This window comes from Triturus cristatus, chromosome 1_1 (genome assembly GCF_964204655.1).
Source record: "Triturus cristatus chromosome 1_1, aTriCri1.1, whole genome shotgun sequence".
Taxonomy (NCBI): Eukaryota; Metazoa; Chordata; class Amphibia; order Caudata; family Salamandridae; genus Triturus; species Triturus cristatus.
In genome coordinates this window covers 113,645,906-113,659,063 of record NC_140579.1, presented here as the reverse complement: position 1 = coordinate 113,659,063, position 13,158 = coordinate 113,645,906, and the positions used below count along the sequence as shown (strand labels likewise).

Below are 13,158 nucleotides of genomic sequence, written 5' to 3'. Positions count from 1 at the left end.
GCCCAATTACATTGGGGATTAACCCTCATCTCTTAGCTGCATATAGATGAACAGAAGGTGACACTGTGCAATCATTCAACACACATTGATTCTCGGAGGGGAATTTTAGATTTATTTCTGACCTTTAAAGAAAACATTTTGTCAGAGCTGCAGATAAGAACTACATTAGGCTTGAATGAACCCTAGAAGATACAGAAGAAGCTGTTGAAGTCTCAAAACTTTCCAGTGTAATTATAGAGATGGAAATGCAGGGCAGCCCATACACCTTAAAATATGGCATCAGATTGCAGTTTCTTCTAGGTGAGGTTTCCTTCTCCTGACTTTTGGAAAGGACTGTCTATGATGGTGTTCTTTGGGGTATGCGACTCTTACTGAATTCTAAGGCCAACTAAGTGTACAAGAGCAATGCAAATGCTCAGATCCAGGTCTCAAGGATCTGCTCCTTTCGATGTGCAACTAAAGCAGTAATTGCGAGATACAGGACAGAGGATACGTCGACATGTGTCCTCGCCTTCGGACCTATCCCTCCATGCTAATTATCTCAATCTTGAAGGAAAATTTACTGGTGAAAAATTCTACATCCAAGTCAAGCTCAAGGTTGAAACCACCGCAGAAAGATGACATGGCACGTATAATGTAGCCAATGTTGATGCTAGTAGTCTGAAGGAAGGGTAGGCAGCAGCCAAATTAGAAAGCTCCTGGAGGATATCGGGATGGGGCTAATTTGGGATGATGGGAAATAACGGCCATAAACTTAGGTAGAGATGAGCTAGTTTGGAGTCTTCTTCCTTCTCTCTTAAAAAGATTTGTACTTCATTGTCAAAGTCATGGCTGTCAGCCATAAGCTCTTTCCTTGAGCATTTTTCTCTCACAATTTACTGTAATTTTTGAATAACGCTGGTGTAATAAACTCTAAAACTATTCAAAAAGTTCCTAACGAGCGGAAAAAAAGTTCACCAGCAAAGATGAAAAACATAAGAGCCACTCTGGTCCAGCATCCTCTTTGGATGAACATAGAACATTAAAAACAAACATTGGCATAGCCAATAGGTCTCGCCTTTAGGACCTTATAAGTGTTTAGCCATGCAACAGTTGCATAACTAAATACTTATAAGGTCCCAAAAGCGAGACCTATTGGCTATGCCAAGCGGCCGCGAAAGTGATCGCGATCAAACATCAAAGCGGCCGTGAAAGTAATCGCGGTCAAGCGCGGCGCGCGCGTCCGCGCACATGCACTGTAGCTCTAGGCTGGCCTGGTAGCACTTTTTGGAGCCCTCTCAATAAGTCTCGCCAGACCAGCGGATACGCTGGGTCAGGCGAGACCTAATAAGCAGAATGAAGTATGAGCATTAGGGAATGAACTGTGCAAGCCGCAGGGCTGAAAGAGTCAATGAGACATATCTTCTGGAAATAGACTTTATCTCACCAGGTGGAATCAGTTCTTTAAATTAATTACAATGACATTTACAGATTTCTGCACATTTCGCTCCTCTGTCTCCGTTGATTCTCATGGTCTGTGGACAACTAGCTCTTGTAATATTGTAGTACCTTCTAAAGCACTCTAATACTCCTGGGTGCGCACACACTATAGGAAAATGTAAATATATAAAAACGTGCATGTTGGACTGGAGGAAAATTTACGGCAAACAAATTCAAAACAATTTATGTTAATGTTAGAGGTGACAGCAACTACTCTCCTTGCTCCCTGACCACAATCTGTGGTTAACTTCAGTCGCTCCCCAAAAATGATTCTCTACCCAGAACCATGATCGCTAATCCATAAAGTTAAGCAGGTACCTACCGGAAGATGGAGCTTCTTTGTAACAAACAATTCGCCTGGAAAACGATGCACTAACAACCAAATCTGCAACTGCAGAGATTTGTCCAAGCATCCACTGGGCAGCCAACCCGATAGTCAGCGGATCAGTTGTCCCTGCACAAACCTAGCGGCTCGCGCTCTGCCGATATGCTTACATGAAAGCTTGGACCCAGGTGAAAACTTCACAATGGAACAGGTATGAAGACTACAAGGTGCCCACAGGAAACTTGCAGTTTACCAAATTACATGGCATCCTCAACCTACTGTGCGTATCTCCACGAGCCGCAGGATACCCATGTGATTTGCGAGGGACCGGCCTGATGTCTTCTCCAATATGACATGAGCAAGATCCAGGAGGTACATGACGAGGAGTTGGTCCTTTACCTCCAAGAAGCTGAGGCCCTAAAGATGAAGTAAGAACAGAAAGGGAATTAAAGCGAGATGTGGAGTGGAACCAGGGAGTGCAAAATCAACTAAGTGAAGTATTCAGTCTCCGGATTTGTACAAACATTCACCAAATATTTCAGTCTTTAGACAAGCCACTCTATTCTGTCCTCAGAAGGGAATGATATGTCTATGTTATTCGGGCCTCTACATTGTCACTTACACATGCACTGCTCCATCAATGGTACTCAGCTATGGAATGAGCCCTAGCCGAGCAGGAGAGGGAATAAGGTCTCCATGTTAATTTAGTACCAGAACGTCACTTCTCACATGCACTACTCATCCAAGTCCAGCTTAGCTTGGGGTGAAATGGAGTTTTAGTATACATGTACATTCCATGCTAAAGCGAACTTCAATCTACTGCTTCACATATCCACACCTCCTGGTCTGACTTCACCTACCTTCTCGGTTGGCAACGCCCCCGATCTAATTCGCTGTACCAAGCCCTGCACATGGGCAGTCATGCCAGTCACCTGTAAAATAAAAAAACAGGACCTGAGATTGTCAAGTGAGGGCATGGGTGAAGCTTTTTGAAACATGAGATAGTAAACGCTAATTCACCTGGTCCTGTAAGGAGCTGAGAAGCTGCACCACAGCTGGAGCATCATGCATGTCCTACAGAACGAGAGGAGGAGGAGTTTAGGAAAGAGACAGGGTATTGCGATTTAGCCCCATCGGAGTCTCACAGGTATTAAATCTCTGTACAAGAGCATAGCTGGGTGAGATTACACAGAAAAAGAAAGACAAAGCAACATTTTCAATTCCTTAAGCAAACTGAAACAGGAGATGGGAACCCAGAGAAGAGCATCCATATTTTAGAATCCGAAACAAAGTTTTGTTGTTGGGGACAGATGTTCCCAACCTTGTTATTGATGGGCATTGTTTCACTTGAGACAGCATGAAGCCACCAAAGCTTTACTAGTAAAATATGTTTTTTTCATTACTGCACCCAGATGGAAATTTTAAACACTTGCTTGATTACTACCAGAGTAATCTCTGCAAAAAAGGTACTTCAGCCCTGACTGCTGCTGCTCTTCCTCCAATTCCCTGCAGCCGCACAGACTGTTTTTAAGAAACATCCAGATCAGTGCTTCCTAAACCTTTAGAATAACTCCATTTTTTTTAACGAAAAACGTTTGAGATATACACGTGCTTTAATGTAAAGATAGGCAATATTTGGATGTAACTAAAGCATCCAGTGGTAGGCACTGTCATTTACAGACCTCACATTTTCCATTGAAATGGCATTTACATTTGCAGACATTCAGTTTTAGTGAAAAAACTATTTTGTACACGAATGATGAGCTTCAATCAGATTTCAGTGAATATTTATAAGTTGGGCATCACCAAACAAAGTGTCTTGAATTGTTTTGATACTATTACAATCTTTGTTTCCATCACACTTCAAAATTGCAAACAAAATGTGCTTTGTTTTTTCATTCTTAACTGCGGAATGTGTACAGTTTATTTACATTGTGTTGTGATGATATCCTATACCCTTCCCTTTCACACTGCCTCTACCGCAGCAAGATTGTCACATAATTCAATTTACTTTTCTTTCTCCGACTGGTAAGTGAGAGGCGTTAGTAAACAGCAATTCCCATGTGTTGGAAAACGAGGCAGCATCTGTGAGGCCTGCACAAATAACATGACTACATTTGTCCTTCACTGGGAACCAAACATCCAATTGTAGCGCCTGACTCTTAGAGGGTAGCGTTGCAGAGCAGTCTGAGGCTTACTCAAGGGAGGGGGTGTGGGCTAGTAATCGCCATTTGCAGGTGCACCAAAAATAACTCAATAATTGATTGTCCAGTCTGTACTTTGCTTTATAAAAGTAAGAGTACATTTATTAAACACACACACTACTCAATACTATGCACCAATTTACAAATATACATAAGCTGTTGGAATTACTTTGTGACATTGCATAACATCTCCAAACCTCTGGGGGGGTGGGGGGGGGGAGGGTCTAGTACCACCACTCCCATGTATGCACATCAACTTGCCCCAATGCAGTTAGTTGAACATAACCTGGAGCGAGGGCCCTGCGCACTGGCACCATCCCAGTGGCGACTCACCCCATTACCTCAACAAGTATTAAAAAGGGGTAAACCTGCCTTGGTGACACATGATCCTGACTGAGCATCTCTTCCTGAACATAAAGTATGCACCTCTATATCTTAAGAGCTAGCAGTCTGGGGTCTTCACCTATGCGCAGAAGCAAGAATCCATGTTTACACACACTTTAGAATGACAGTACTCATCACCTTGGTTGATCATTTGAATGCATTGCAATTACAGCCCCTAAAGGCATCACAGATGAAATCACAGGGTTACGCATATACAGCCAGACACCCTAGCAGGACTGTCTGGCAACATAACCCCACTTGGCTTATGACATCTCCTTACACATGTGACTTACAGTCCCTTCAAAAGAAGTACTCCCGGCAACTACACTTCTCCTGCAGTGCACCTCTTCACTTTAAAAGGAATCACAGGTAAAAGCATGGGATTACGTAAATACAGCCAGACTCCTAGCAGGAAGGTCCTGCAACATAACTCCATTTAGCTTAATATCACCTTACACAGGTACTTCACTTTACACATGTGACTTTCAGTCCACCTAAAAAGAAATAACCACTAGTAAATGCATTTCGGTGCAATTACACCACTTCACCTCCAGGGGATGCACTACTTCACACATCCCCAACTCAGCCCTTCACTTCATGATGCACTTTTCCACACACCCTCAGCTGTAGAACAAAAGTTCTAGCCTAGAATGTGTTTAAATGCTAGCTGAGCCCTTGAGGGGTAGTTTCCTTTAGGTCCCCGTGACACTGAGGGTGGGACTTTTCTTTGTGCTAGGGGGGGGAGGAGGGAGGGGGAAGACTGCGCTTCTCCACCACCTTTTCACAAGTGAGGGTGACCCCCCTCCTCTGGGGGCCACAAAGCACCAAAAGGGCAGATTTCCAAATGCCTGGCGAGGCATTATGGGGCGCTTCATGCTCCTCTGTACCAGCCCCAGCCACTGGGAACACTCTCCTCCGCCCTCCGGGTCTCTGAGAGGGTAGATTCAGCAGGGTGCTGCCTTCACTGGCTCCCTGCGCCAGCCTTTCGCCTGGCTCTCCTCCTTGGCCTCTCTTCTCCCTGCGCAGAGGCCACTGCTCCTGCGCACCGGTCCTGGGCTCTTCTTCTGGTGCTGTTAGGGTCCTGGGGGCAGCCAGGGGGTCTCTCCTTCCAACTGCACATTGTGCAAGGCTCTAGCACCTTCAGCCTCAGCAGACCACACCCCAGAGAGAGCTTCTCTTCCTGTGCAATCACTTTTTAAAAAAGTTACATTAAGGCCCGTCCAACAATATTTTGGCTTGTGGTCTGGAAGAACCCAGCAGCACATTTAACTATGGAAATAATAAAAGACTGCCTCAATTGTGATAAGAGAAGGGAAATACCCTGGCTTGCTGCTGTCAGGAAGAGTTTGATCAGTGTGAATCTTGAGCGAATATTTTTAAACCCCATCGACTCAGATGGCATAAGTAAAAAAAGCCTGCCGAAGTCACTTTATGCTGTTTACAGTAAAACCAGATATGAAACAGAGGTACAGAAATCCTCAGTCGCCAGATATATGATGATTGAGAATACCTCCCATTTACCATCTAGCTACCTTTTAAAACCTATTGGCCGCTGGGAGAGGGGTTTGCTCTTTCGATTAAGGGTCGATACTATGAAATTTCTGCTCTGTCTCCCTCTTGGGTACAATCCTAACCTCGATCATCTTCCTTGTCCTTGTAATGATCATCTTCCTTGTCCTTGTAATGATCAATGTAATCAATGTTGCATTTTTTATTCTTTTGCAACTTTTATTTAAAATACACTAAATGGTTTTGATGCCATTTCTTAAGACTATACCTTCGATTGATTACTAGGCATATCATTACCTTGGAAGAAGAGGAGTTAACCTTCCGTGTAGGCTCCTTCTTGAAAGCGGCAGCACATGCTCAAAATTCAATGTGCACCCTTTGAAGCCTGTTTTTGTATATTTTATATTCTATACTGTAGATACATCTTGTCGGACTCTGTTTTTCTATATTGTATTTTTAACCTGTATCGAAATTCAGGATGTATTTGTTAGATCAGAAATTATTTCTGCCATGATCTGTTTTATTTTTAACTGTCTCCCCTCTTATCGGACTTATGTTTTATTATTATAGGCTTTGATCTTTGGATTTATGCTTTTATGGATATTTATTGTAACTGAATAAAGATTTTGAAATTAAATTAAATTGAGTGCTGAATGGAAGCATTAAGCCCTTCCAACTTTTTCAACGCTTCTTTTTATTAAGATAGTCACTTCCCTCTTTAATTTATAGATTCTGTTCTAGTGCCCTCAGCATAATAAAGAGAAAGCAAACCCTGTTTGGTGTAATGTGTTGTCATAATGCTATACCCGTCTTCGGCAGAGCAGCAGGCAAACTGGTCCCAAAAGCTGAAAGACAACAAGAGGTACCGGCCGGGGCCAGCAAAGGACTGGGGTCGGGCGTCCGAATTTCTGTCTTCTGAGAAAGCAGCACCCTGACAAAGATGTGCCGCCAGGGGAACTCCAGCTATGAGCATGCTGATCTTCAAGAGTCGTTAATGTGCAGAACAGTGATCTGCAGGATACTGGGCTCCCTGTGCGGGTACCATTGGTCACAGATAAGGAACCCACAGATGCGCAGAATGCATTTCAAGCTCTGGGCTTGGCAATGCTTAAAGTCCGCTTCTATAGTTCAGCTGCAGATATCACAAGGACAGCCCTCGATTCTCCAATTGCCTTTCTCCCCAATATGGCATTTAAAAGGGAGATGGGGTGTATGTGGGCAGGAGGGTTTGGGAAGAAGGCTTATGGGTGCTTAGACAGCATGCGATCTATCAATTGTGCACCCGGTTGCCATTTTTTTTTTTAACAACCCATACCTGAACTCTTTGCTGTAAACACAGTCCCTTCAAAAGTGCAGGATCTTAAATTTAAACACGGAACACCAGTTCCAAAGGTAGCAGCTGTGCATAGCTGAGATTGAAGGACAGGCATGTCGACGGAGAAGGAAGCAGAATCACAGAACAAGCAGTGGAAAATCCAAAAGATCTCACCTTCATAATGTGTGCGCTGAACTGTTGATTTTGCCAAGGTTTATCAATAAGGCTTTGTTAAAAGAAAATTAATTAAAAAAGTTAAAAATTTGGGAAAAAACAAAATCGAAACACTGGAGGAAAAACCAACACGAACCTTATGGTATCTCAAAACTGTACATTGAATTCATGGTTTTCAATTTGTGTAAATATCGTGGTTTCTTTTTCAAACTCTTATCACTCAGGAGACACTAAACAGAATTTAAAAAGAGTACGGAAGTGTCAGAAAATAAAGGGAAATGCCTTCCAAGGCCTAATTTACTTTCCATATGATTGCACTATTAGCTCCTCTGCCCCAGCCAAGGGAACCGGCTTAACGGCCTTCAGGAAAAGTGTCATGCTAAGTACAGCTTCTGCCTCAGACGACAGCTGAGCAAATCTTTCAGTGCCTTGAAAGTATGGGTGCTAAGGCTTGTGCTTTGTGGAGAACAGAAGATAAACGTACAAACTCTTAAAGTCTTCCTTTCATCCAAACCCCAGCACAAACCTCACAGTTGCTGTGGTTTTATAGACAAGCTGAGGGTTGGGGTGGGACACAGGGCTAGGGTGGTATTTAAGAGGTGCAGCAGCACTAGAGGGAAAAAGCTAGCAAATGCATACACTCTCAGGGAGTACTGAATAAAAAAGAGAAATGTAGTACCTTAAATTTGAATACTGGAAGGCAACAAGTCTGCCAATCAAAAGGATCGTAAGCAGGCTATGTTTTATGGGAGGGCAAAACACTAGGGTGAGATTCTGGGGAGATCCATGAGCGGGCGGAATTCATCACCTTGCGCTGATTTTTCGCGCTGTGAGCTTGTGCCGCACTGTAAAATCAAAGGAAACGGCGGCATACCGGAGAGTGCTGCTTCTTTCTGCCACTCAAGCAAGTTTTCTGCTCGAGCGGCAGCCTTCTCAAGAAGAACAGTTGCTAACTGCTGTGACTGCCCAGGGCTGATAAATTTCGCTGGGAGGCATTCCAGTGTCCAAAAATCGCACTTGGGGACGCAAATCCTTTCTTACACTCGCCAACTTCACTGGCGAGCTGTGCTCAAGAAAAAACTCTGCGGCTTGACAATGTTTTCTCAGAGAGCAAAACTCCGCCAGCAGAGCGGAGTTTATCGACCAACCCTAAAATAAAACACAAGAAGAAGAAGGCAAGCTATTGAATAAGATGCAAGCTAAGGAGAGTGACAATTAAGCCAAGCAATGGTTGGACAGTAAGCCCACAGTAAGTTCACAATAGATCTCTCACAAACAGCACTAACTGCTAAAAAGTGAGTTGTAATTGGCACAGTTTAATTAATAGAACTGCATACACTGAAAAACAGGGTGCTCGCCCTTACAGAATTTTTTTTTTTTACAGAAATATTTATCCCAACCGCGGGAGGTGCTAAGAAAGTAAGCAACATGCTTGCTGCCATCAACAAGCAGTGTCAAACACGGTATGTGCAAAACAAAACGTTAAAGTATCAAGCTTGTGCATGTCTGCCGCCAACCAACAGCAATCCAGTAACAGACTCACCTAGACAGCATCAATATTACAATAGGTCTGTTCTACTTTAAAGAAAGTTTATTGATCTTGCACGACTGTGTGGGGCAGCCCTCTAAGCAACAGGCTAATTTCATCTAAGACAACCCAATAGACTGGCCATTTTAAAGTCAGGTTCGTACAGGAGTCGACCACACGCTCAGCCCACAAACCATTTGCTGCGAAAACCAATCCTAAATAGGGAAAAGTGCAAGTGCTCTGTAAACTATCTGAATCTACAACAATAGTGTTATTAAGGTAAAGGTTTTCTTTCTGAATAAGTAAATGTATGATGGCTGAATGCGCTTTTTATGTAAAATAATGCCAAATGTATAGCAATCCAAGCAATGGATGGAGAAGAGCCAAAGGCCACTACATGCATAGGTTAAAAGGGGCATCCTCAAGAAGCAGCTCGTGAGCTACTGGCAGCTCACCAGCTACCTGAAAGTAGCTCTCCCGTGTGCAGCACAGCATACTAAATTTGAAACTTTGTCTTGGTTGAAATAATATATGCAAGACAAAATTTGATTTTTTTTAGTTGAGACAGATGTGTATTTTCAGAACTCATAAGCTGAAATTTGGAGAAAAATGGTTGAATTTCGAAAATGAACTTAAATCTGAAATTTAAGTGATAAATAACGTGGCACTGGGAAGACTTAAGACTCGTATTACCTTGATGGTAGTCTGACCGAAAGCCCACTCTGTGTGTATGCAATGTATTGGAAATAATAGTTATGGCCAACATGTCTTTGGAGACTTTAAAAAAAAAAATAGTCTAACAAAAAAGAATAAAACAATTTTAAAAAGAAAAAAAAACATAAAAAAGAATAAAACAAGTATCTGGCTGTTTATGAACTTAGAGTACCACTAGTCTGACTTAGCCACTATCTCAGAAACTTAAACGGAATTATATTCATGAGGTCTTATCTACTTTTACAACGAAAATAAATTAAACAGCAGGTACTTGTACAGCATGTGCTTCATGTCCTAGTAGAAGCACTTAATGTGAGCCACTATCTCAGAAACTTAAACGGAATTATATTCATGAGGTCTTATCTACTTTTACAACGAAAATAAATTAAACAGCAGGTACTTGTACAGCATGTGCTTCATGTCCTAGTAGAAGCACTTAATGTGCACTAAGAGGCATGGTCAGCCAGACTGCCAAATAAGTGGATCTTGTAGAAATATAAATAATGGTCACACATTATCTTCTCATTCGGAATCAGTAAAGTTGGTATAATGTACTTAAGGCAGCCTGGGCACAGCAAACTCAATTACACAGACCTTTATATTCAGTCACAGAAGCACTTTCTCTACAGTAGTAGGGAGGTCAATGAGCAAAGCTGCTCAGGCTCCTGTGATGGCTCTCCTGCTTTGCAAGTCTCTGAAACTCCTTTTCTTCCATAAACGTTGAGCAATCCAATTTTCTTGTTATGCTGAGGATACCGAAATTATCTTTAAAATTGATAGCAACACCAATCTAGCTAGCCAAACTTAAACAATTGTCTAATGGAGAGCGAGCATGGATGAGAGAGGAAATTGGAGATAATAAATGCAGTAAAGATTAGACTGAACCTCTCTAATTTGGCCCTGGTTCTATCCTCACTAATATTTTAATACCACAATAGTGTTGTACCTCTGAATGTAGACAAAATGGGTGGGGGGGGGGTATAACATTGATAATTGACAGAGGAGTTGCGAATACCCATAGACCTGCTACAAATCAATCAAAACCCAAGTAAGTAACATGCTGAAAACCTATCTAGGACAAGGAAGAAGTGCTCCTAATATGTACAACACCAGAGCAAGTGGAGGATATCTGAGAAAATTTAGGCAATGAGGCCATGTAGCGTTTGAAACTCCCCACTGTCAGCAACATGAGGTGGTAAACAAGCTCTTCGTTTTTTTATGTTTTTCATGTTATGGGATGAATATTATACATAGTTGACAGTCAATATTTAAAAGAAGTATACATCTGAAACGTAGCTTAAATAAACATTACCCACCGATGACATTGAATTGCAACATTTATATAGAACTTATATAGAACTTATTAACCATATGTGAGGCACTGAAGTGCTTGCCCACATGGGTAGCAGGCTACATCATGTAGGGTATATTGTTGAAAGTTTGTTGTATTTGTTTTGTTCCTAGGTGAGAAGTGTCTCCATGTTGTGTGTGATGATCACCAAGGTACGGGTATCATGTTTTGGGCGGAGACAATTTGCAGTGTGATGGATAAAGAAGTGTGAGAGGCAGGCACGTAGATTATGGCTTTTAGTAAGCGGGAAGCTTTTAGCAGCTTTGCAGGCCAATATGGTATTTATTATGATTGCAGTCCACCTAGCTGAACTGAGCGGTCCTTTGAGATATTTTGTTTAAAGCTTATGATCCAGAACAGGCATAGGTTGAAGGCAGAAATTGCAGAGAGATCAGCTGTTAATAACATCCACATATCTGTATGTCACTTTGGGATGTCAAAAAGTAGTCATAGCATATAGGATGTTGGGACCTGCAGTGTGGATTAAAGTAAAGCCCTCCATTGGCCAGCAGCATGTGGCAGATCTCTTCACTTATTCCATGGCTGTTCAGTTGGTGATGGGTGGTTGAATTGCAGTGGATTAGTAAAGTACTAGATAATGGACATGACAGTAGCAGTTTTATCTCCTGAGTGCAACAGTGTCAAGCGGTAAAAGGGAATTATTATGCAGCCTATACAAGCTACAATTGACTACCTGACCACTGAGTGTTATGGTATTACAATTAGTGTAGGCTAAAAGGATTATTTGTTGTTTTGTAAATGCACGTATATAGTGCTTACTACCCATGATGAGGCATTGAAGCACTTTAGGATAGTTTATTTTTTGTTCTTCCCTTCAGTGGTCGTAAGTTATTAGGACTAATCTTGTGCTATTAAGAAAATATGATTCAATGCCTTTATTCTATTTTCTATGTGGTAGATAAAATTCATAGGAGTTATGGGAAATATTTACATGGGGAGGGTATGTGAATTCATGCAAGTGGTGGGCTTTTCTAGTAAATTAAACAGATTAGGTGTTGCTAAACTGCTGGGTATGAGTTTTAAAGGAAAGGATATGATCTTTGAAGAGCAGTGTGGGCAATTTGCAGAAATACAATAAAAGGCAGACATGCATGTGATTTAGAGTAGTCCGTGCTCAAAGAGAGGAGGCATGCTGACGATGGAAAGTAAGGAGAGATTCATCTGGAAGAAAACTTGAGACAACAACTAAAGGGTTTGAGTCAAGGTAAGTTTTCATGAGAATACAGAGGAGGGCACTTTGAGATCACATTCAACAATTTGAGACTCCAAAACTCAGAAAGAAACATCACCAGCATATGAGACAGTGCTATACCAGGTAGCTATGTAAGTACTACAATCAGTCGAACAGTCCCTCTCCCGAAAGGCAACTGCTAGACCACTGCCCTGCACGAACAGTCAACCAGCTCATGAGCTAGAATCACAAAGTAATGACTGGATGCATACATGGGAAATATGGTCCAATTTCAGAGTTAGAAAGTGTGGTAAGTGACAGACTGAAAGTTTTGTCAGAACAGCTCGTATCATCATTTCATTCATTGCATTTCTTGGATACATTGCAGAGAAATTTCAGAGCAGCTCAAGAAACGGCTGTATTAGCAATGGACACGTGTGGCTGGATGGCAGCAAAGTGAAGCTGTGTCTGAAGATGACAAAGACCCAACGGTAGTTTCCAAAACAATTGTTCCTGTTTTGATGTTCGCATCCTAATTAGAAAGCCTGGAGTGGGAGATGGTGGCCCTACATCATTGCTGATGAGATGAGAGGGCGAAACATACCAAGTAGAGTGATACAGAATACATCTAACTACTGAGCTGCTACATGGCCCACAATAGATGCAAACAGCAAGACACCTTTTTACTCAGGTTTTCAGGAATAAATGCATTTGTTGCATCTTTCCTATTTAGCTGTGCTGCACCTCTTAGTAGGATTATGTATTATAGTATACAACACTGAACAGGACGCCCTAATAAACAAGCATTGGCATAGCCAATAGGTCTCTCCTTTGGGACCTTCTAAGTGTTTAGCCATGCAGCACATTACTAGGTGAGAGCTGTTGGCTTTGTCAATATGTTTTAGCCATGTTCTACAGCAGCGTGGCTAAAAGTAAAGGGAATAACAAACAGCAAAGAAATAACAGCACATCCAGAGAGATAG

At 42.1% G+C, this 13,158-nt stretch overlaps 2 protein-coding genes across 4 annotated transcripts in view; one reads left to right on the top strand and one right to left on the bottom strand.

The window, feature by feature from the left end:
• The window catches only part of LOC146869698 (saoe class I histocompatibility antigen, A alpha chain-like), a 274,622-nt gene that overhangs the window by 211,859 nt on the left and 49,605 nt on the right, over positions 1-13,158 (top strand). Inside the window, exons 6-7 of one of the 3 annotated variants that reach the window (XM_085612231.1) lie at positions 8,775-8,853; positions 12,564-13,158. The exons of 1 other annotated variant lie outside the window; for it this stretch is intronic. In XM_085612231.1, coding sequence (XP_085468357.1) covers positions 8,775-8,853; positions 12,564-12,600 — 116 coding nt within the window. In that variant the 3' untranslated portion in view covers positions 12,601-13,158. The remainder of the gene's footprint in view (positions 1-8,774; positions 8,854-12,563) is intronic. One more of the 3 variants, XM_085612321.1, reaches the window with a different exon arrangement.
• The window catches only part of NGDN (neuroguidin), a 36,963-nt gene that overhangs the window by 20,559 nt on the left and 3,246 nt on the right, over positions 1-13,158 (bottom strand). Inside the window, exons 2-4 of the mRNA XM_085612529.1 lie at positions 2,825-2,878; positions 2,665-2,736; positions 2,084-2,221 (exon numbers count right to left, since the gene is read on the bottom strand). Of these exons, the coding sequence (XP_085468655.1) occupies positions 2,084-2,221; positions 2,665-2,736; positions 2,825-2,878 (264 nt within the window). The remainder of the gene's footprint in view (positions 1-2,083; positions 2,222-2,664; positions 2,737-2,824; positions 2,879-13,158) is intronic.